The sequence below is a fragment of the Oncorhynchus kisutch genome, linkage group LG8, assembly GCF_002021735.2.
Source record: "Oncorhynchus kisutch isolate 150728-3 linkage group LG8, Okis_V2, whole genome shotgun sequence".
In the NCBI taxonomy this organism is placed as follows: Eukaryota; Metazoa; Chordata; class Actinopteri; order Salmoniformes; family Salmonidae; genus Oncorhynchus; species Oncorhynchus kisutch.
The window spans coordinates 27,273,860-27,299,100 of record NC_034181.2 but is presented as its reverse complement, the minus strand read 5'-3'; the positions used below and the strand labels follow the sequence as shown (position 1 = coordinate 27,299,100).

The 25,241-nt window shown below is 42.4% G+C and overlaps 1 protein-coding gene across 1 annotated transcript; it reads right to left on the bottom strand.

Moving 5' to 3' along the window:
- Positions 1 to 2,956: 2,956 nt before the first annotated feature.
- On the bottom strand, positions 2,957 to 24,575 carry LOC109895954 (V-type proton ATPase 116 kDa subunit a). Its single transcript, XM_020490084.2, has 20 exons — positions 23,844 to 24,575; positions 21,878 to 21,956; positions 20,352 to 20,449; positions 18,878 to 19,015; positions 18,441 to 18,535; positions 18,224 to 18,350; positions 17,924 to 18,006; positions 17,671 to 17,764; positions 15,905 to 16,117; positions 15,105 to 15,255; positions 14,753 to 14,892; positions 14,431 to 14,591; positions 13,769 to 13,859; positions 13,378 to 13,496; positions 12,976 to 13,186; positions 12,602 to 12,724; positions 12,322 to 12,441; positions 6,347 to 6,464; positions 5,918 to 6,089; positions 2,957 to 5,782 (listed from the first exon to the last, which is right to left on the bottom strand). The coding sequence occupies exons 1-20, from the start codon at positions 23,958 to 23,960 to the stop codon at positions 5,680 to 5,682; spliced, it is 2,553 nt and encodes an 850-aa protein (XP_020345673.1). The 5' UTR covers positions 23,961 to 24,575; the 3' UTR covers positions 2,957 to 5,679.
- Between the last annotated feature and the right edge of the window lie 666 nt (positions 24,576 to 25,241).

The window sequence follows — 25,241 nt, the reverse complement described above, 5'->3', positions numbered from 1 at the left end:
CGAACGTCCGGGTGCCTTGTAAGGATCCGTCGACGAGAGGGTAATCTACCTTTACCATCGATCCTATTAGCCAACGTACAATCAATCGATTGAATAGACAAACTACAATTACGTATAACCTACCAACGGGACATTAAAAACTGTAATATCTTATGTGTCACCGAGTCGTGGCTGAATGACGACATAAAAAACATACAGCTGGCAGATTTTAAGCTTTTTCGGCAGGATAGAACAGCGGCCTCTGGTAAGACAAGGGGTGGGGTCTATGTATATTTGTAAACAACAGCTGGTGCATGAAATCTAAGGAAGTCTCAAGGTTTCGCACACCCGAGTATCTTGTGATAAGCTGTAGACTTCTCTATTTACCAAGAGAGTTTTCATCTGTATTTTTCGTAACTGTCTATATACCACCACAAACTGATGTTGGCACTAATACCGCACTCAATGAGCTGTATACGGCCATAAACAAACAGGAAAACGGTCATCCAGAGGTGGCGCACCTAGTGTCCGAGGACTTTAATGCAGGGAAACTCAAATCCGTTTTACCTCATTTCTACCAGCATGTTAAATGTGCAACCAGAGGGGAAAAAAACTCTAGACCACCACACACAGAAACGCATACAAAGCTCTCCCTCGGTCTACATTTGGCAAATCTGACCATTATTTTATCCTCCTGGTTCCTGCTTACAAGCAAAAACTAAAGCAGGAAGCACCAGTGACTCGATCAATAAGAAAGTGGTCAGATGAAGCAGATGCTAAGCTACAGGACTGTTTTGCTAGCACAGACTGGAATATGTTCCGGGATCCTTCCGATTGCATTGAGGAGTACAGCACATCAGTCACTGGCTTCATCAATAAGTGCATCAATGACGTTGTCCCCACAGTGACTGAATGTACATACCCCAACCAGAAGCCATGGATTACAGGCAACATCCTCACTGAGCTAAATGATAGAGCTGCAGCTTTCAAGGAGTGGGACACTAACCCGGAAGCCTATAAGAAATCCCGATATGCCCTCAAACGAACCATTAAACAGGAGAAGCGTCAATACTGGACTAAGATTGAATTGTACTACACCAGATCCGACGCTCGTCGGATGTGGCAGGGCTTGCAAACTATTACAGACTACAAAGGGAAGCACAGCCACGAGCTGCCCAGTGATACGAGCCTACCAGACGAGCTAAACTACTTCTATGCTCGCTTCGAGGCAAGTAACACTGAAGCATGCATGAGCGCATCAGCTGTTCCGGATGACTGTGTTATCACGCTCTCTGTAGCCGATGTAAGTAAGACCTTTAAACAGGTCAACATTCACAAGGCTGCAGGGCCAGACGGATTACCACATGTACTCCGAGCATTCGCTACACTTTGTAGATGTGGACCCTGGTCTTGTGACTTGCATGCAATGTCAACTGGGTTTGGATTTGGATTTTTGTTCAAAGTCTCACCACTAACATGCTGAAGAGGTCAGAGACCTGGCCGGGTGGTGCCAGGGCAACAACCTCTCCCTCAACGTGATCAAGACAATGGAGATGATTTTGGACTACAGGAAAAGGAGGACTGAGCACGCCCCCATTCTCATCAACAGGGCTGTAGTGGAGCAGGTTGAGAGCTTCAAGTTCCTTGGTGTCCACATCATACTGCTGCGGGCTCGGTGGCTTCTGACGTTTTCTCATCACTCTGTTGAAGGATAAAGTCTGCCTGCCATAGAGTAGTAGAAGACTGTGGGCAGGAAAATTCTCTTCATACCGTTCGCATTTGATCCAACAATTTCAAAAGCAGCTGAATCTGTATGCTTCAAGAAAATGGTGGATGTTAGAATCTTAGAATCTTTCTGGCTTGCTTCAATCAACTTTGCTGGGGAAGGAATTGACAGATTTTATCAGTATTTTTTTTACTTTCTTGGTTGCCTTTATCTGAAACTCTTCACTTGACCCTTCACTCGAGAGATTTTCAATGACTGAGGCTGAAGTAAAACGTACTCCCTCCAACGATGAGGAACTGAATGTAAACCATATGCCATAGCTGTCTCAGTCACCAAACTGAACACTTACGGGAGATTCTGGAGTGGCACCTGAGACAGCTTTTTCTACCACCACCACCAACAAAACACCAAATGATGGAATTTGTCATGGAACAATGGTGTTGTATCACTCCAATACAGTTCCAGACACTAATAGAATCTATGCCGTTTGAAGCAGCTCTGGCTCGTGGTGGCCTAACGACACTTTATGTTGGTGTTTCCTATATTTAGTCAGTTTCTTGTATGTGAGGCTAGAGCAAAACATGTAGGCCTAACATACCTATCAGTCAGATTGCACAGGAATGAGATGAGGATTGGGTCGCAGTATTCCATCTCATCCTTGTTGCCTGGACTGAATGCAGCCTTAACAGCCTTCTTCTCCAGGAGCTCAGGAGCTAATCCTCTGTCCAGGTGTTTATTACTCAAACCTAAAGACGAGTGCCAAAGCAAAAAAAAAAGAGAAATCAAAACCTTCATCTCTTAATACTATACTCACAAGAATCGTTACGATAGGCCTATTTGAATAAAACTATCCATGCAACCTTTCTTACTCCAGTTTGACTCGTTAGACCTAACCAGCACACAGATATGCATAGAGAACCAACATACAAGAGGTAAATCTCTGACCAGCAGTTGTATCGGTGCCCTGCTCCCCTGGCTTTTTGGAACTATTTTCCTTGTTGCCTTAGATGGAATAGAACAGATTCCAGATCACAAATAATGGAGGTTACATTAGGTCAATGCAGCTGTAACAATTGAATGTTACTAGTCTAGTAGTTGCCCGGTCACTCCTGACATCTTACTCCTCAGCACACTCGAAAAGCATGTCCTTGTCTGTGTTGGCTAATTTCAAGTCGAGTTATGATTGAAAGCAATTTTTGCTTTCAAAAACAGTGTGCGTGTCCAAATTCAGTCAGGAATGCTTGGCCTCTATACTTTTTCAATCAAATCATCAGGTTTATTCACAAGTGACATGTCATATTTTGTTGACAACATGCTCACCATTATAAAAAATTAAATAATTATGCAAAGCCAAAACAGAGGAATGTATGGATACTCCTAAGTATGGACTTTTTAATGATGCAAAGTAATCAAGTAGTTACATTACTATTTAAAATAAATATGATTACATCTAGACCAGGAACAGACATTTACAGCAACCCTTCAACAAACCACACAGATTGTGTTATCAAGGATTAGATGACAAGAAGCTAATGACATACTACACCTCTCTAAGAATTAGTGGTGATCATAGTTGTATAAGTCTTTCTAGCCACTATTTTGACATGACCTCGTCTCAACTTCACAGCAGCATTTCCCATAGAATCCTGCTTTAGGAGATTATTTAAGCATCAATAACATACAGCTCATTGAGGTTTGATAACACAGAAAATCAGTTTACAATGAAATGGTGCAAGCTCCCCATACACAATTAAATCAATTAGCTCCTCTTCAAAGGGTTTAATACCATTTAGACAAATACAATATATATACAGTAGCAGTCAAAAGTTGACACCTTCTCATTCAAGGGTTTTCTTTATTTAGACTGTTTTCTACATTGTAGAGTAATCGTGAAGACATCAAAACTATTAAAGAAAACATATGGAATCATGCAGTAAACCAAAAAGTGTTAAACAAATCAAAATATTCATTATATTTGAGATTCTTCAGAGTAGCCACCCTTTGCCTTGATGACAGCTTCGCAACTCTTGGCATTCTCTCAATCAGCTTCATGAGGTAGTCACCTGGAATGCATTTCAATTAACAGGTGTGCCTTGTTAAAAGTTAATTTGTGGAATTTCTTTGCTTCTTAATGCATTGGAGCGAATTAGTTGTGTTGTGACATGGTAGGGGTGGTATACAGAAGATGGTATTTTACCAAATAGGGCTACATCCATATTATGGCAAGAACAGCTCAAATAAGCAAAGATAAACGACAATCCATCATTACTTTAAGACATGGTCAGTCAATCTGGAAAATGTAGTCGCAAAAACCATCAAATGGTATGATGAAATTGGCTTTCATGAGGACTGCCACAAGAAAGGAAGACAGAGGTACCTCTGCTGTAGAGGATTAGTTCATTATAGTTAATGGCACCTCAGAAATTGCAGCCCAAATAAATGCTTCAGAGTTCTGGTAACAGACACATTTCAACATCAACAGTTCAGAGGAGACTACGTGAATCAGGCTTTCATGGTCAAATTGCAGCAAAGAAACCCCTACTACTACTAAAGGACACCAATAATAAGAGTTGCTTGGGCCAAAAAACACGAGCAATGGACATTAGACCGGTGGAAATCTGTCCTTTGGTCTGATGAGTTCAAATTTGAGATTTTTGGTCCCAACCACCGTGTCTTTGTGAGACACAAAGTAGTTAAATGGATGATCTCTGCATGTGTGGTTCCCACCATGAAGCATGGAGGTGGTGTGATGGTGCTTTGCTGGTGACACTGTCAGTGATTTATTTAGAATTCAAGGCACACAACCAGCATGGCTAACACAGCATTCTGCAGCAATACACCATGCCATCTGGTTTATGCTTAGTGGGACTATCATACAGGACAATGACCCAAAAGACACCACGTTGTGTAAGGGCAATTTGACCACAAAGGGTGGCTACTTCGAAGAAGCTCAAATATATTTAGATTTTTTTTTAAACACTTTTTTGGTTACTACATGATTCCATGTGTTATTTCATAGTTACAATGTCTTCACTATTATTCCACAATGTAGAAAATAGTAAAAATAAAGAAAAACACAAACTTTTGACTGGTACTGTATATATAAAATAAATTATACCCCTTCTTTTTTCATCTTTAAGGTACAATGCCATTACCCAACAACAAAAATGACATTCTCCTGCTATGGTGCTACAGGATGGGAATATAGGAAAAGGCTTCAGCAAGAATTGATCGCTGCACTGGTCCAGTACCTGCTTTATTCCTAATCAGGGATTGTTGGTGTCATTAAAATGGCTCTTGACCAGCAGAACTAGCTCTGTGAATGATGTCTTGAGCTATACATTCAATTTCCATCGATGGAATGTACAGTTAAGAGTAGTCTCCCACAAAGCGATGGAGGTATAGGCAACATGTGTTAGGACATTTTTGCTAACATTCAGCACAACAGTATGCATACATTTTCTCTTGAATATATGCACCACTATAGTTAAGCCTGTCGTAGTCTTTCAAATGCTAAACTCTCATTCCAACTTTATTTTTTATAAGAAAATTTACATCCCGCTCCTACATTCATCTAAAAATACTTTTCATTTTCAACCAAGACTGAATGAGGCTTTTCTTTGCAAAGTTTTGGTAACCCAGAATATCATTCAATTGAAAATAGAGCATGATATGTTGACATTTGTTTGTACATATGTAAGGCAGTCAGTCAGTACATCAAATAGTATTTTAAAAAACACTATGAAATTGAACTGTACATCGATGAGGCTCAATAGTAGTTAGGGTACCAATCGTTTTGTGCCATCACATGTCGCGGGCAGAGAAGGCCAGCCACTTGTAGATGATCATGTTTGGCATGAAAAGGAGTGGCATGATGGCACAAAGAGACTGGTATGCAGGCTAGCTCAATAGCACTGTATCCTGCTGGTACATTGTGGCAGTTTGCCTCGGAGGGCGGGAGCATTGTGTCCCATTCACAGCAAGCCATCATGTTCAAAGCTAGAGGGCAGGAGGGAGAAGGCAAAGGGAACAAACTTGATTCCAGTCCCACTGTAGAACTTATTTTGGAACTCCACCCTATGGAGAGAGAACAGAGATCACTGAATATAGAGTACGAATTAATCAAAGCATTATAAAGGCGTGATGTGTTGCATTTTTACACAGATTTCCTGTACTACACTGTCAATTCTGCAAGTTTAGTAAGTAACCAACCAGTGCAGCCTGAGAGCATGGAGGAAGGCAGACAGTCCCTCCATAACCAGGAGGATAGACACAGTGAGCACAGCGAATATCCCAAACACTGGCACCAGAAACATGATGCCCAGACTGGTGTCCATCCGCAGGCCCACCCGCATCACCATGGACCACAGCACCTCCGACAGCTCTGTGGGAGCAAGGACAAATAAACGTCACATCAGTCTCTGATTTAATTCAATGTATTTGTTAACTAAAAAGAAGGCTTCAAGTCAGAGACAAAAGTTAAGAAATATATATATATATATATATATATATATATATTTGCAATAAGTTAACACAAGGCTTATTTCCAATGTGTTCCACTCTCACAATAAAATAAACTTTAAAATGCTCATCCATCAGAAAGATGAATTTACCAAACTGTTTAGGTGCGGTGATACTCACGGGCATGTGCCAGACTCAGAGCCCAGAGGCGCAGGTAGGAGGCTGTGTTGGAGATGCAGCCCAGGCAGTACTCTATGGTGTGAATAGACTGGTGCAGGAACACATCCCCAAAGTCAAACTGTAAAAAAAAAAAGTACTGAAAGTATTGGGTCCTCCTTAGGGTTTAATATTTTTCCAGTATTTTAGAAAATGTTCCATCCCGAGAGAAAAAATAAATAATCCCAGGTAACCCGGTATTTCCCACCAAAACCGGAAGTATCATTCAAAATCATATACATTTGTCTAGATTTGATTAGAACATAGATCAGCATGAAAATTCAAACCTGATGCTACCGGAGCCTGGTGAGACATATATTAGACATTTTATAAGCCCTACATTAACGACATTTAATGGGCCGAAGCCCAAATGATTGTGCCGTTATCTAATACATATGGGCTATTGCACATTACACACAAAAGAAAAACAAAAGCCCATAGATGTAGCTAGCTATATGCTCTTGTCATGACTGTCCTCTGATGATCAGAATGGGTCACATCAGACTGGTGTGGGGAGGGGGGGGGCGTGACCGTAACCAGGCCTCTTTCTCTCTCCCAAAGAGGGGAGATGGGAGAGCTGTTGGATGGACAACCGTTCACACGGTTGGAAATTAAGCAGGAGGGTTCTCTTTAAACTTTAGTATCAACTAAAGCAGTGGTAACCAACCTGAGTCAAGAAAACTTTCACATTCAAAAAGCAAGCTGAGATCTACTGCTCAGATAAAAAATATCTATACATTTTATTTTTTACATGAACTCAAACTGTTTTGTAAGAATGAGGTTTGGGCAGTAGGCCTAATACATTACCACAGCATATGATTGGCCTGCCAATATTGTTAGTCAGACCATGTTATATTTCAAAACTCAAGCTTTTTCACAAAACAAAATAGATCAGTTGGTTTAGCACTTGTGAGGCACTGTGGAGCATGAACATAAATAGTTAGCTTTTTTATATTACAGGACTGATGGTACCTGCATCTGATGGTCAACGAGATCAAAATCACTACCTCAATGATCTTCAGGTCGAAAAGTCAGAGCGCTAGAAAGATGCCCGAGTTGGATGACCGTTCAAAACTATTTTTCCCCAACCTCCTCTCACGGTCCCTGCTCTCTCCTTCCTTTCCTCCGGTGAGACTGCCCAAAGAGAGGGGACAGCGTCTTCCACCTGCTCTCTCCTTCCCTTCCTCCGGTGAGACTGCCCAAAGAGAGGGGACAGCGTCTTCCACCTGCTCTCTCCTTCCTTTCCTCCGGTGAGACTGCCCAAAGAGAGGGGACAGCGTCTTCCACCTGCTCTCTCCTTCCTTTCCTCCGGTGAGACTGCCCAAAGAGAGGGGACAGAGTCTTCCACCTGCTCTCTCCTTCCTTTCCTCCGGTGAGACTGCCCAAAGAGAGGGGACAGCGTCTTCCACCTGCTCTCTCCTTCCCTTCCTCCGGTGAGACTGCCCAAAGAGGGGACAGCGTCTTCCACCTGCTCTCTCCTTCCCTTCCTCCGGTGAGACTGCCCAAAGAGAGGGGACAGAGTCTTCCACCTGCTCTCTCCTTCCCTTCCTCCGGTGAGACTGCCCAAAGAGAGGGGACAGCATCTTCCACCTGCTCTCTCCTTCCCTTCCTCCGGTGAGACTGCCCAAAGGGAGGGGACACAGTCTTCCACCTGATGGCAAAACTGGAGTCGCACCGCATCTGCCTCATGCACAAATTCATGGTTGTTCCTATGACCAGAGAAAGTTAAATATTCCTTAATATTATAAAATCGACACGAAGAGCTGCTAATAATAAAACGCAGGGCTATCGATACTTGGCAACTCATTCATTGCAGCTGCAGCCAGAGCGGAAGTATGGAGAAGAGCGTTCGTAATAGTGTTGAATAAAAAGTGACAGTGCTGAATATAAACTTAAACTCAAATCAGAAAAACAGCAGTGCTTTACTGTAATCGTTGACAGTCTCTCGGTGGTCATGGTTTTAAAAGTGATTAAATCTTACGCAGGCTAGTAGCCTATTAAACTTGGCTGTGGCCAGGGTCATGGAAGCTCTGTAGCCATGGTGATTTGAGCTAACCGATTGGGCAGCAGAGCAGGAGCACTCGATTTAGTCACAGATTTTCCGGTTCGCCGGGTAGGCGGAGTTTTGAATCAAGTGCACCAACCGGCAACAGCTCAACACGATTTTTAAAAAAGGAGCGCAAGCCTTTATCGTTCGTTGGCTTTTCTACAGAAATATTTGGTGATCGACTAGGAATGCCTTGAAGATCACGATCGACCGGTTGGCGACCACTGAACTAAAAGGAATGTACTTTAGTCCCCAGAGAATTTTGCCCGTCCAAACCTCTACCGTCCCAAAAGTGGAGAATGGAACAATTCTAACAAAGAATTTGGGGAATGGTCAGTGGGGAGATGTAGAAAACTAATGTAATATTGTTTTTCATTGTGTGATGTTATTAAAAACTGAATGGACCAAATACTGTAACTTGGAATGGACTGCCCCCTATATCTGTTAAGTTTTCATCCAATATGAGTTTTTGTTAAGATAGGAATGTGATTTTAGTGTCTCCCCCTTTGAAGAGGGGGATGACCACGAGAGACCGGGAGACACTCTAGACAAACTGCTACAGACCTACTATCTATCTTACCCTGAAAGCCAAATTAACAAACAGATCACCGACCATTTCGAAATCCACCATACCTTCTCCGCTATGCAATCTGGTGAGATTGCAGAGCGCCAAACTCAAATACAAAAATATTCATGATAAAAATTCAGAAAAGATACAACTATTTTACATAGGATTAAAGATGAACTTCTTGTGAATCCAACCACGGTGTCAGATTTCAAAAATGCTTTACGGCGAAAGCATTCCTTACAATTATTTGAAAACATAGCCCAGCAGACAAATCATTACAAACAGTAGCCAGCCAAGCAGAAGAGTTACACAAGTCAGAAATAGATACAATTCATCACTTACCTTTGATGATCTTCATGTTTGCACTCAGAAGACATTCATTTATTCAATAAAATGTTCCTTTTGTTCGATAAAGTCTCTCTGTATATCCGAAAACCTCCGTTTTGTTTGCGCGTTTTCTTCAGTAATCCACAGGCTCAAACGCAGTCACAACAGGCAGACAAAAAAATCCAAATTGCATCCGTAAAGTTCATAGAAACATGTCAAACGATGTTTATATTCAATCCTCAGGTTGTTTTTAGCCTAAATAAATCGATAATATTTCACCTGGACAATAACGTCATCAATATAAAAGGTAAACAAGAAAGGCACTCTCGGTCACGCGCATGAAAAATCTCTGTGACACTGCAGGGTCCACTCATTCAGACTGCTCTTACTCCCTCATTTTTCAGAATACAAGCCTGAAACAATTTCTAAAGACTGTTGACATCTAGTGGAATGCATACGAACTGCAATTTGAGTCCTAAGTCAATGGATACTGTAATGGCATTGAATAGAAAACAACAACAAAAATCCTTTTTCTCTCAGGTTTTCGCCTGCCAAATCAGTTGTTAGACACAGACATTTTTAACAGTTTTGGAAACTTTAGAGTGTTTTCTATCCAAATCTACTAATTCTATGCATCTCCTATCTTCTGGGCCTGAGTAGAAGGCAGTTTAATTTGGGCATGCTTTTCATCCAAAATTCCTACCCTAGAGAAGTTAACTAACCTCCAGACGAGCTTCAATGCCATACAACTCTCCTTCCGTGGCCTCCAACTGCTTTTAAATGCGAGTAAAACTAAATGCATGCTCTTCAACCGATTGCCGTCCACACCTGCCCGCCCGCCCAGCATCACTACTCTGGACGGTTTTGCCTTAGAATATGTGGACAACTACAAATACTTAGGTGTCTGGTTAGACTGTAAACTCTTTCCAGACTGACATTAAGCATCACAAATCCAAAATTAAATCTAGAATCAGCTTCCTATTTCACAACAAAGCATCCTTCACTCATGCTGCCAAACATACCCTCGTAAAACTGACTATCCTAACGATCTTTGACTTTGGCGATGTCATTTACAAAATAGCCTCCAACACTCTACTCAGAATGCATCCAATTTGCTATCACAGTGCCACCGAAGCCCCATATACTACCCACCACTGCGACCTGTATGTGCTCGTTGGCTGGCCCTCGCTTCATATTGGTCGCCAAACCACCTGGCTCCAGGTCATCAATAAGTCTTTGCTCGGCCCCACCTGATCTCAGCTCACCATAGTAGCAGCCACCCATATCACGTACTACAGCAGGTATATTTCACTGGTCACCCACCCCCAAAGCCAATTCCTGCTTCGGCCGCCTTTCCTTCCAGTTCTCTGCTGCCAATTACTGGATCAAACTGCAAATATCACTGAAGCTGGAGACTCAGATCTCCCTCACTAGCTTTAAGCACCAGCTGTCAGAGCAGCTCACAGATCACTGCACATAGCCTATCTGTAAATAGCCCATCCAACTACCTCATCCCCATACTTTTATCAATTGTATTTATTTTTGCTCCTTTGCACCCCAGTATCTCTACTTATATACATCTACCACTCCAGTGTTTAATTGCTAAATTGTAATTATTTGGCCACTATGGCCTCCGTCATCCTACCTCATTTGCAAACACTGTATATAGACTTTCTGTACTGTATTATTGACTGAATGTTTGTTTATTCCATGTGTAACTCTGTGTTGCACTGCTTTGCTTTATCTTGGCCAGGTCGCAGTTGTAAATGAGAACTTGTTCATATATTGTAAATGAGAACTTGCTCATAAAAAATGGGTCTGAATAAATAACTGCTATAGCCTACCGCCATTACGCGTTCGCTATTCTTTCAAACTACCTGTAAGTTCTATTGGTTGCTGTATTTAACATTCAGCAAAACAGAGCTTGCACCCCTCTTCGGTATAACAAAAAAAGGAATGTCCAGCAAGCTATTGTAAGAGTATAGCTTCCGTCCCTCTCCACGTCCCTCTCCTCGCCCCTACCTTGTTTCATACCAGGGAACCTCTGCACACATAGACAACAGCCACCCTCGAAGCATCGTTATCCATCACTCCACAAAAGCCACGGCCCTTACAGAGCAAGGGGAACAACTAATTCAAGGTCTCAGAGCGAGTGATGTCACCGATTGAAACACTATTAGCGAGCACCCCGCTAACTAGCTAGCCATTTCACATCGGTTACACTAATCTAGTCTAGATTTTCCTGCATGGGACTCCAAGAGAAAGGGCAGCGGAGCACAGGTGGTTACGTACTACGCGAGAGAGAGGCTATAAGTTAAGCTTATTATGCATAACCCATTATTAATGAGCTAAATACAATGCTAATATTGCATTGAATGGATTACCTGAAAGGGGTAGGCTAGGACATCTATATAGCAATCTAAAACAGGATGATCCATTGTGGATGCAATTTGAATGGAGTTGAAGGCGAGAGAGAAAGACAGAGTGCTCATGGGTGCATGGATTTAAAGCAACAATATTCAAGTGATAAGCACTTTTAAAACACAGCAGCTGCATTTATTATTTTTTAATCTTCATGATTAAAAAAAAGGTTACCCGCAAAAGCCAGATAGAGATGCGTAAATTAGACACGCATTAAGTCTCTATATTACTGTGGCATATGCTGCAGCAAATATAGGTCTACGTGTCACAAGAAAAAAGTTACCATGATGAGATTATACTTCAAGTAGGTCTGCATGCATTGTGAACTACACTACACATACTGAGATGGGCTGTCTGTTCCCACCCTGAGCGTTGATTCAACATGAGGCCGTAGAAAAGCCATATTTAGACATTGCATAAAATTTACCGGTTTCTCAGTTATTTATCCCGGGGAAAGGGAGTGGTTTTGGGCAGTAACTGGGTTCCTGCCATTCAACCCTAGTACCCATACTGTAGTGTACTGATGCCTGAATGAGAGGCTAGTGGGAGGTGGTGATGGTGTTGTCATCAGCTAACCTCCTCTTTCTGCTGATCTCTGCTAGTGGAGAGGTCATTGTGGACACTGCCCTCCTCCATGTCATGAGCCCTCATCAGGGAAAGCTCTTCCTCGCTGTGCCGCCGCACACGCTCATAACCCTTGGGAGGGACACACACAAACACCACACTGTTACAACCAGAACACACTCCTATAAACAGACTACACACCAGCATACTGTTACAACCAGAACACAGACCCATATGGACAAACTATACACACACACATGACTCTTGAGGTCAGAAACAGACAAAACCTCACCCTGTACATTCCCATGAGGTTGGCTCCTCCGTTGTGCAGCAAGTAGAGGTAAACTGGTTTCCCCAGCAGTAAGACAGGCACTGATAGTAGAGCAATTACCACCAGGAACACCTGCAGCCCAACCTATCGTAGCAGAGGGACACAACAGACAGGTCTGTTAGTCTCACCGAAGTATCTTTGGAGCGGGTTGGGCTTGTATACACGTCTTCACACCCACTAGGAAAACCACTCCTTTTCCCCAGTGGGTGCGTCCAAAATGCCACACTATTCCCTATATAGTACACTACTTTTGACCAGGGCTCTATAGTAGTGCACTATATAGGGAATATGATGCCATTTGGGACGCAGGCACTGTGCGATCCCCATCTTTGTACCTGTCCTGGGAAGAGGGGCGGCACCCCGTCCCCCTGCATGAGGAACATGTTGATGAAGTGTATGAGGATGCTGGGGGCCATCTGGGAGTCACGGGCAGAGAAGGCCAGCCACTTGTAGATGATCATGAAGACCAGGTAGCCAAACAGACACAGCAGGAACAGCAGCTCCGGGAGGAATACTAAGTACAGGTTGAACTTCTTTCTGAAGTGTCTGCACAGACAGACAACAGGGCTTTAAAGTGTCTGCACAGGCACAAACAGGGCTTTAAATTGCCTACATGGATAAACAGAGCTTTTAGGATTCAGAGCAGAACATTCTGTATCTTTAAATTGGCCATAATCTTATATAGTTCTTAGCATTCCAGTGCTGATATTGTGGAGAATGTGTGTGCTGTAACTCACAGGTGGTTGAAGACACCTAGGATGACCCCGAAGCTCATGTGAATGATACCCACAATCACAGACATCTTCATCTTGTAGGAGTTCAGAAAGGTCAGACGATTTAACGCCAAGTTCCAAATCTACATAGTGGAAGAAATGAGGAAAGCCCTGTCAGGTTGAGGTATGGACAGACTACATCACAGTCAGATTGATGGGATTGTTAACAAATATTGTTATAAGAACATTAAAATGAGTAATGATCCATGATTTACTTTATTGGCTCTGGTTGGTGAGAGGCAAGAGGCAAGTGTGTATGGTTATTAAGGGACAGGGAATAACATGTGTGAGTGTAGTGAACATGGAGACAAGACAATGCTGTTTATGACCATGGATCATAAAGCCATGTACTTACCGGGTCAATGCCCAAAGGGTAGGGTCCCTTGAAAACCCCAGGGACAATGGGATCAAGGGTCAGAAAGGCATTGGTGCGGAGCGTGGAATCCCTTTTAAAGAAAATACCAAAGTCAACAATTATAATAAAGAGCAAACTATCAGGTGATTTAATGTTTAATGTCACATGCATTGTTATTGATATTTTGAAACTTTATTTGACATTTAATTCATATGTAATTGAAAAAGAAAGTGTTCAATCAGCAATAAGGAAAAGGGATAGCTTCTTCAGGAGATCAATGATCATATCAATGAATGAATGACAAATCTCTTGCATGTCATCATCATAAACCTGACTTTTTTAAAGAGACAGTGTACAATTTTCTATGTACTCCATATCATTAGGAAAACAGTGCTTTTACACAATGTAGACACCTAATATTCCACAAATGACTAATTTCAATGTATGTATTTTCAGTGTTACATTTATAGGACACAATGTGCTTCAAAAGTATTCATTAAAGGGCTGTATCTCAATCCATTTTAAAAATAGTATTTTCTGGTGCCCTTAAATTAATGTGGTGCTCCTAAGTTTTTAAAATTGGGAGCACCAGTTCAACCAATGAAAAATGTTAATCTAGAGCCCTGGGTACATTACAGAACAGATTATAGTATAGCACTAACCAAGTCCAATTTCCAGATTTAAACATGGCGCTGACATTCCAGCCAGAGCCAAAGATGTTGAGAGACTTGGAAAAGCAGTCGTTGTAGATGAGGCCGGTATAGACCGAGAACAAGCCCATCATCAGGATGATGTAACGGCCCTCGAAGAACGTGTTCCAGATCTGAGCATACAAACACACCAATATCAATGTCGGGGAAATAATCTAGCTAACCAGTTTCCTGTTAATTTATTCATATGGGCCTGGTCAAACCTAGTGCACTACATAGGGAATAGGGTGCCATTTGAGTGGCACCCCCAAGAGCCTCTCCCTGGCCCTCTCACCTCATTTCTTGTGCGCTTCAGTTTGCGGTTGTCTTCATACAGCACCATCCAGAGAGCAAACAGAGCCATGATCATACCATGGCCCAGGTCTCCAAACATCACAGCAAACAGGAAGGGGAAGGTGATGACTGTGTAAGGAGCTGATAGACAGACAAAACAAGACATCATATTCCATATACACATTTAACTACCCCTCAAGTTCATTGTCCATTCTTGTTAGGAGTGGAAATGTGTTTTTGGCTACAGGCATGTAGCTCATACACATAGCAAACAAACAGAAAAGCCGTAGGGCTAATGAAAGCTTCCTAAATATACTCATCAGTGGTCATTGACTGATGAGGTCTTACTGTACCTGGGTTAACCTCTCTATAGTTTCCCACTCCATAGGCCTCCACTATGCTCTGGAAGCCTGAGGTGAACTTGTTGGTCCTTATCAGGGTGGGCGGAGTGTCGTTGCTGGGGATACGGTTGACAAAAGAAGGCACTGTGGCTCCACTTTTCCTCTGTGAAGGCAAGTCAATAATGTCAGACAGACCAGGATTATTGCAATGTTATTAGTCTAAAAGTTGCATAGAGGTTTTTTGAGGGCAAGCCAATAACTTGACATAAAAACGTATATTTTCCAGAGGGTAAGACAGAAACCTAAGAGCTTATCAAATAGCTAGTAAGTTCAAATACTTTAAGACCATTCAAATACATTTTGACCATTCAAGCCTCGTTTTTGGAAACCTCATTTAAGCCATGTTTAAAGGACTAAAACCCCTGGCAGAACGCTGACATGGGCTACTGCCATTGAACTGACTGTGACCTTAATTATGTACATTAACCAGTACAATTAATGAATGGACAGAAGCCCTGATAGCCATCAATTGGGACCCAACAGGACCTATAACATGTCTAGTTTATTAAATATGGCTTAAATCATCAGACGTGGTCAAGATAAGATCAATGCCACTCCCCTCTTTCAACAACCATGACCCCATTACTAAAGCAGGGCATGCTGACTAGGTGTGTGACTGTGTTGGTTTAGCCAAATACTGAACTTAGAAGGGGGAGGTCACAAACAATGACATTACAATCCAAAACGCAAAGAGTTATTAAGCCCTACAATGACATTACACAGGTAGCCATGGTAACAACGAGCTGACTGACCGATCCTTCCTCTAGCGCCCGCCGCAGGGTCGGCAGGTCGTTGACAGGGCACCACACCTCAGCTATCAGACACTTGTTAGTGACGTCAAAGCTGCACAGGTTGAGGATGTAGTAGATGGACTTCATCTTCTTGACCTGGATGACCCAGGTGTAGACAGACTCAGAGGCCTTGTTCAACACCTGTCTCAGGTAGTCTTCTGTCCTATGGAGAACCTGGGGACAGCCAGCATGGGGAGAGGAATAGTATTACATTTTAACAATGGGAGGGTTTCCCATCCATTTAGAATATCAAGAGGGTGTGGGCAAATGATGAATGACTGTTTAAGAATGTTCTGTGCATGAGAGAATCTTCCAATGCACATGCTAGGGATGGAATTTGAGTGTGCATGCTGGGAGTTTTAGTGTGAGTGTGTGTTAATGTTAGCATGAACGAGAAAGAAAAAACAAAGAGTGAGCATTCAGCTAAGTCCTCATGGAGATCATATGCTGGGACCAGAGGTTAATGCAATAATTTTTTCCCTCCGGGGGTAGAACATCCAAAAGGATTGATCTGAAAAGTCTACCAGACAGCAAGGAACAAGCTAAGTCATTTGACCCAACAGTGGTCATGACAGAAAACGCGCTCTGGCGCCTGAGTGAGAGCTCTCCCCTTCTCTCGCGCCTGAGAAATATACCCCTCACACGCCATTCTGCTTCTTTCCAAAAAGTTATAATGTTCTAAAATCACTCTAAACACCCGCTGTCCACACCTCGCTCTAGCCAGAAGCACAAGGCCCATTCTGTGAGGGATACCTCCAGCACTTCTTTACTATCAGCCAAGCTTCATTTTCTATTTGATCTAACAGCCAAAGTCAAAGTCTTGCAACATCCTCCTTTGTTAAAATGCCTCATCAAGCACAAGATATTTCAACAGCTAAATCCAGCAGTAGGAACACCTTAAGCTGTAAGCCATTGATAGCTTACATTTTAACTAGCAAAATGTTTCTGTTTTAAAGCTAATTTCCTGCAATTCTAATTGCCGCTGTTAAATACATTTAGGGGAAACACTAACTTATAAATGCCTCATGAGCTTAGTTCAACTCTCGTACCCCATCAATTTGTAAACATTGTAAATGTAAACAAACACTAAAGCCTCAAAACATGCTTAAAACTATCATTTTTATATCTTGGATGGTAAGTCCTTGCATCCAGAGCTCCATATATACATTTGAGAGTGGTTACATTTCTCCAGGCTCTGCCTCAGCTTTTTACCAAAACAGAGACGGGGAGGGCTCTTAATTATCATTTCAACTGCAGACTTGCCCTTTAAAAACAAATTAATAAATAACGCATCAACCACTATCTTGTTGCTGACAAGGCTTTTTTATTTATTAAAATTTTACCCCCTTTTTCTCCCCAATTTCGTGATATCCAATTGTTAGTAGCTACTATCTTGTCTCATTGCTACAACTCCCATACGGGCTCGGGAGAGACGAAGGTTGAAAATCATGCGTCCTCCGATACACAACCCAACCGCACTGCTTAACACAGCGAGCATCCAACCAGGAAGCCAGCCGCACCAATGTGTCGGAGGAAACACTGTACACCTGGCAACCTTGGTTAGCTTGCACTGCGCCCGGCCCGCCACAGGAGTCGCTGGTGCGCGATAAGACAAGGATTTCCCTACCGGCCAAACCCTCCCTAACCCGGACGACGCTATGCCAATTTTGCGTCGCCCCACAATCCTCCCGGTCGCGGCCGGCTGACAAGGCTTTTATAGAGCTTACAGTGTGCAGGTCCTGGATGCGAGTCCTGAGTCCCTCCACAACGTCATTCCTCTCCTCATTGCTGTTAGGGTATGGATACACATGACAGTGGTAGCTGAGGGGCAAAAAGAGGAGATGATGTTATTATCGCACAGGTTAAAGTCACCGTCTTCAGAGCTTGTTGGGGACAACATATTAGGCCTAATGGTTTGACAGAGAATGACCTCAAGCTGAAAGTGGAACAGGAGGTCATTGGGAGAGGAGGTTTAATTACCAGTCACAGATCTTCTTGACTTTCTGTCCGATCTGCTCACCCCAATAAGAGATGAGGAACACCACACTCTTGGTTGGCTCACCCTGCAATAACCATAGAACAGGAAGTGGTTTAGAATAGACACACATTACTGCAGAGGTGAGAGGTTCTAATTCTCATAGCTAAATATAACAGCACCTGTGTTGGGCCTATGTGATAAACAGCATCTTATTCTTTTATCTTTGATTTCACTTTCACACTCAAGCACTTACTGTAGAAAATGGTTAACAATATATTTTACGCAGAACAAGATTGACCCACCGTGTCAGGGTCCTCCAAATACTCGTCAATCTCAGAGTAGCTAAGAATGGTGTAGCCCTTACACACTCTCCACAGCATGCGCTCAAAGGCCTCTATCTTCACCCTCTGAATCAGCCCTGATATAAACCTGCAGGGGGAGGGGAGAGAAACAGGGTGCTACAGTAAACAGGCACACACAAGTGTGTATAAATCTATATGTCTGCTAATAGCCCCTTACCCTAGTTTGGCTCCTAGCCGCTGCATGCTAGTGTACTCCATCATGGAGTCCTCTAGGAAGGAGAACTCCTCATGCTGGGCGTGCAGGGGCTCACGCTGGGAAAAATAACATTTTCACAGAGTAAGAACACACATACCAAAATTAATACCCCAAATTCACACCAGGAGAGAAAAACACATTGCTAGAATAAAGGCTACATTTTGCCCTTGCAAAATCTATTGGCTAATCTAAGATGTATCCCCAAAACCTCCTATATAGAGGGGAGGAAAGAGCAAAGAAATTGTCACAATGGAAGCAGCCAAGCCAAATCATGTGATTTAAACTATTTAGTGTCTCCTCCTCAAGCATACCAAAGCAAGTGCTCTGAAGTCAAACAGTGAGGCAGAGCACTTGGTCAGTAGTGGGATTTTGCTTTGTGGAGGAGCTGTTGGACTTACTTCTGTGCTGCGGTGCACAAAGTTGCGTGTGATACGCAGCATGTGTGTGTACTCGGTCAGCTCCAGGAGGTTCTTCTGTAGCTTCTCCTTATTCCTGGTCACCTCGCTCAGCTCCACCTCCAGCCTCTGCAACTGCTCCTGGAGACAGCCATACATAGTGTCAATTAGCAATGATAATATGGGATGTCCCAAATGGCACCCTATTCTCCATATAGTAAATAAACTGAACAAAATTATAAATGCAACAATTTCAAGGATTTGACTGAGTTACAGTTTGTATAAGGGAATCAGTCAATTTAAATAAATTCATTAGGCCCTAATCTATGGATTTCACAGATGTGCATCCTGTTGGTCACACATACTTTAAAAAAAAACAGTATCTGGTGTGACCACCATTTGCCTCACGCAGCAAGACACATCTCCTTCACATAGAGTTGATCAGGCTGCTAATTTTGGCCTGTGGAATGTTGTCCAAATGGATGTGCAAAGTTGCTGGATATTGGCGGGAAATGGAACGCGCTGTCGTACACGTCGATCCAAAGCATCCCAAACATGCTCAATGGGTGAAATGTATGGAGAGTATGCAGGCCATGGAAGAACTGGGGCATTTTCAGCTTCCAGGAATTGTGAACAGATCCTTGTGACATGGAGCAGTGCATTACTATGCTGAATGGAGGCGGATGTCTGGCACGACAATGGGCCTCAGGATCTCGTCACGGTATCTCGGAGTGTTCAAAATTGTCATGCCAGCCATCCAAATTAGCTTATGCCTGCCCATACCCCCACCGCCACCTTTGGGCACTCGGCTTACAATGTTGACGTCAGCAAACCGCTCGCCCACACGATACCATACAGACGCTGTCTGCCCGGTACAGGTGAAACCGGGATTCATGCGTGAAGGGCACACCAATGGCCAGTGTGCCAGTGGCCATCGAAAGTGAATATTTGCCCTCTGAAGTCAGTTACGACACCGAACTGCAGTCAGGTCAAGACCCTGGTGTAAACAACGAGCACGCAGAGGAGCTTCCCTGGGACGGTTTCTGACAGTTTTTGCTGAAATTCTTTGGTTGGTCAAACCCAGTTTCATCAGCTTATGCTGGAGAAATTAACATTCAATTATCTGGCAACAGCTCTGGTGGAGATTCTTGCAGTCAACATTCCAATTGCACACTCCCTCAAAATTTGAGAGATCTGTGGAATTGTGATGTGACAAAACTGCACATTTTAGAGTGGCCTTTTATTGTCCCCAGAACAAGGTGCTTCTTGATATGCCACAACTGTCAGGTGGATGGATTATCTTGGCAAAGGAGAAATGTTAACTAACAGGGATGTCAACAGCGAACCAACATTTAACATGTTCTGTTTATATTTTTGATCAGTGTATATGGTGCCATTTGGGACAAATAAAATAATTCTTATGAAAAAAAGGATTCATAACATTTTAGAGAATGAGAGACAGGTAGAGTGTGCTAACCATTATAACCAGGACATGCTTGGGCTGGGGTGCAATCGGGTTCACTTCTCCCTCTGGAAGTGGGATGTCTGCTCTCTTGATTTCCCTTAGAAGGTACCCTGTCAAAGACGCAGTGAAGTCTTAGTACACAACACACAGTCACTGAATCTATTTGTTTAAAATACTACATCTTTAGCAATAAGCTTAATCTGTTTTCATTTAAAAACTCTACAGTGTTTTTCATTGAATCTTAGAGTCTCTATTCTGCCTCACGCTAACTCTCTCGCTCTTCCCTCAGGAACTCACATTCCTCTGAGAAACCTACCTCAACACTCCTTGTACTTTCCTTTTTTGGGGGCCTAAATTTAATCTCCAAGCATCTGCCTCCAATTAAGCCTGAGTTTAGATTCCTTTAAATGAGACTCATTGGCCAGGGCACAGTGTATCTCAGAACTGTACAGTGGTCATGTAATGGAGACTGGGATTTGTGCAGCAACTGTGTGGAAGTTAAAGAGTTATTCAGGAGTGCATCAATGCCCATCACTTTTAAACAAGGGTGAAAGTAAACCTATACGGTCCAGTACAGCATCTCAGCAAAATAAAAAGTGGGGGTACACCTATCCGTTAAAACATGAGCCTATCACAATAATTAACACAAAATGCCAAGAATACTATACGCTATCACACCATTATTTAACCTCACTGTATGTCAGTCGCATGAACATTTAGCGAATTGACTTGAAACCGGGTTGTATATGCTCCAAATTGCGTTGTGGTTTGACGAGAACACTTACATTTTGCCAAGGTGGAGATGAGTGGCCAAGCCCGAGACACGTGTGGACAGCAGTGGACGCATCAATTTGGGCTACAAGTGTAGCCCAAATTGTGATTATGTAACGGATGTGATGTGGTTATGATTATGTAACGGATGTGAAACGGCTAGCTAGTTAGCGGTGCGCGCTAAATAGCGTTTCAATCGGTGATGTCACTTGCTCTGAGACCTTGAAGTAGTGGTTCCCCTTGCTCTGCAAGGGTCGCGGCTTTTGTGGAGCGATGGGTAATGATGCTTCGTGGGTGACTTGATGTTTGCAGAGGGTCCCTGGTTCGCGACAGAGTATGGGCGAGGGGACGGTCTAAAGTTATACTGTTACAATTACAATACACGTGTAGGTTTTGGGACAGACGTCTTTCCTTTCATCAAATTGCGGGTGCACAGTTTGGATGCTGGAATTATTTTGTGAGTGGAAGAACGTACGCGGGGAGCCTACAGGAGCACCTGTTTGATGTGATTGACAACCAGATGAACACATCATGGCTGGTTGTGTTCATTCCACATTAAAAGGTAATACATGTTAGAAGTTCTATGACAATACTTTACTAAGCCCACAGATCATATGAAATTATTAGAGATTCTATATGCAATTCCATGATTACACCTAGGCTATAAAGTGCACGCACACACATAGGGAGTCCCGTACCGTAAGAAATGACATGTACTTTCACTACTGCTTTTAAGTTAGGAACAAACCAACCTGTTTTATCCTTACCTAGAATTCTCTCCATTTCCTCACATCGTTTTATCTCAGTGACAAACTTCCGCTGGAATAGGTTTACGCTGGGGTTGAGCTGAAACAGTAGGAGCAGAGCCACATTGTTACTGTCACCACGAACACACACCTGTCTAAGCTGATATTGAATGGATTTTGCAAATGATCGCCAACATTACACATTCTCTCTGATACACAACCCTACAGGGCAAGTAGCAACATTTTGAGATGTCACTATGAAATCAAACTGGTCCACAGACTTCTCACGATCCTATTAAAAGTGTCAGTAAACAAGCATATCCATAATCTACTGTACTCTGTAAGGTTAGATATAGTCTGGTTAATCAGGCTGTAATACAGAATTAATTGTCATCTACAGACAAAGATTTGTGCAAAATTGTGTAAATGTTGCTTACAAGCCAGAATGTTGAAAGAAATTACATTGGAACTTACTCCACCGGTTGTCTATGCGGTATGTCCTTCAGCTGCTCGAAATTTGAGACAAAAATATCCACAGGAAAGTATTGCTTAGGCAACTTTTTAGAAAGCTGGTAGTTCGGTTTGGAACCAAGGTACATTTAGTATTGTGTTGGATATTCAGTTGTTTTCTATCGACAAACATTGAACCAAGCACGCCATAACAATGAACATTGTATATTCTGAATCAGGGGACGTTGGAGAACAATTCACCCTTTTTTTTTGGTATTTATCTTTCAATTAGGGGTGGAATATTCTCCATCCTCACCTGATTCAGAGTATACCATTTTAATGTATTGTTTGGTTCAATAGCTATTGACAAGAGAAAACGGAATATCCAATATAAAACCATATACCTACTGGCTCTCTAAAAAGTCTGGTCAACAATACATTCCACTGGAAATTTGTCTACAATTTTGAGCAGCTGAAGGACAAACCGCACAGACAACCGGTAGAGTAAATTCAAATCTGATTGTATTCAACATTCTGGCTTGTACGGAAAATTTACACAATTCTGCACACAAATGTTTCAGGTTGTATATACACCAATAAAGTGTGTATTACAGCCTGATTAAATCAGACTAGGTTAGACAAGACGTTATCTAAGCCAGTGTTTCCAAACTCCACTCCTCAAGTACCCACAACAATGAGTTGAATCAGGTGTTTTTGTCCAGGGCTACAACAAAAATGTGTGCTTTTGGGGGTACTCGAGGACCAGAGTTGGGAAACACTGATCTAAGCTATTTTATCAAGTCTTGTGTTAGGAACGCTCTAGCTCTCAAACTCTATGCGGCATTCTGCCTTCTCCCTACAGTTCTCAGACATCATTAGCTTCGCCCATGACTGCCTCATGCGAACTACAATCCCCACGCTGTGTTTTAACATTTAGAAATGTCAATAATCATCGCTTGCGATACAAATTTCGGAATATATACACCTTATCTTTCATCGGCGAGAAAGAATTCTTAAAATAAAAAATATACACTTACTGTAGCAGCTTCGCACAGATCCATAAACTATGGGTGCCTCCATCTGACTAAACTAAACCAAGTTACCGCTTACACACAGGTGTTCAGAGCATGCTAGATAGCACAGGTAAACAAGCGCTGTAACATGGAGATGTGGCCATGTGGGAACACTAACCCATTCAAGGTGTGTATAAATGTTATCTTAAAAATAATGTATATTTACATAAAATACGTTCCTTATGCTTCCAAACCCGTAACGCAAATGGTGCATGTTAAGGTTCAGGCTGAGCGTCAGGGATCTTAACAAAACTCCCCCCTACAAAAGACGCCTTCGTCCAATAACGCGTGTAATGTAATGAACTGAGAGTTATGATCAAGGGCTAGGATCGGGCAACATTCTACCTACCTGATCATGTCTGACAGCTCACAATGCAACTGGACCATCAAAGAGAGATTAACTTCGACAGCTGCGCTAGTTACATGAGACTGTTTATTTGGAAAGAAATCAGTAAGTTACTTACGTCTCTGAATTCCACCAGACCCATTTCTCCCAGTTCGCTAATGCAGTCGTATGCCGATCCAGACTGCAGAAACATCTGGGCCAAACACATCTCTTCACTTCGGAACAACGAACCCATCTTGACAGCTTGCTATTGTCCTTACAATACAACCAGCTAGTTAGCTTCAACTACAGCTAACTAACGTTAGTCTCGAGCGCAAACCACTTAACTGGGTAGGCTTATAAATGCGGGCTCCGGCGTCGTTGGAAGTAGCTACCTAGCATGCTAGCTAACAAACTACTGATGAGCATTCGCTTCAACACCGTGTCAATCATTGGCTAATCAGTGACACGTCTCGAGTCCAGTCAAGACGTTCCCGTCGAAGTGGTTGTTGAAGTCATCTTGCTGTAGCCATATAACCTAGCTATCGATAGAGAACCAGAAGATCCTAGCTAGTAGGAGCTCTGTCACTTGGGCTAGCTAGCTCTGCTTCCGTGAACTCTTCTCAATTTAGTTGTCGTAGTTAGCAGAAGCTACTGTTAGCTAACTGACACTAGAAACAATCATGTTTGGTAGCAAACTATGACTATAAGCACATTTAAACTTGAAACTTAAAAAAAGACTACAGTAGCTCGTTTTATTAAATACTCTCGAAATCATGCGCACTTTGATATCGCGCTTGTAAGCAAGTTACAAATTCCACGTCATTTCATACAACTCTTGTGCGTGCTCTGGGGCGTATTCTCATTACGCAAATGATGTTGCAAAACGTTTCTTTACAGAACGAAATGGGGCGGGACCTACCTCAATTTGTCCAGTAGAAACTCTCGTTTTAGTTTTGCAACTGTTTAGACTAATGTATGGCTTCTCGGACGTCTGAAGCGAGAGGTTTTACTCCGCCCAAAATCTGTCGACAAAATAAAACACAGAAGTGGTGAATTTTTAGATGGAGGTTAATGAGAGGGTGTCAAATTTGATCAACAAAAAAATGTAATTGCTAATTTGCTACGGAAAGCTTATTTGATCAACTATAGGTTTTGTAATGGTTAGGTTGTTACGAGTGCACTGATATAAGTTATGGATAAGTGGACCTATGTGGCATTTCGGCAACTTTTAAAGAAAAAATACTTTATTTCAATTATTGTTTAAACCTTTATTTTATCAGGGAGTCATACTGAGACCAAGGTCTCTTTTTTTATACAGATGAGCCCTGAATTACATAAATTACAGAAAATACACACATCAAAATATAAATACAACATGCAGAAAGTAAAACACGGTCATAAATGTCTGTCTTAAAAATATGTTGTTCTGCCCTTGAATAAGGCAGTTAACACACTGTTCCCTGGTAGGCTGTCATTGTAAATAAGAATTTGTTCTTAACTGACTTGCCTTGTTAAATAAAGGTTAAATGAGATA

Excerpts from the sequence above, each read along its gene's own strand:
- LOC109895954 (XM_020490084.2), bottom strand. The coding sequence starts at position 23,960 with ATGGGTTCGTTGTTCCGAAGTGAAGAGATGTGTTTGGCCCAGATGTTT. Across the intron at positions 14,893-15,104 it reads CTATAGAGAGGTTAACCCAG|CTCCTTACACAGTCATCACC; the intron begins GTACAGTAAGAC and ends TCTGTCTATCAG. Across the intron at positions 13,497-13,768 it reads ACCCTTTGGGCATTGACCCG|ATTTGGAACTTGGCGTTAAA; the intron begins GTAAGTACATGG and ends TCCACTATGTAG.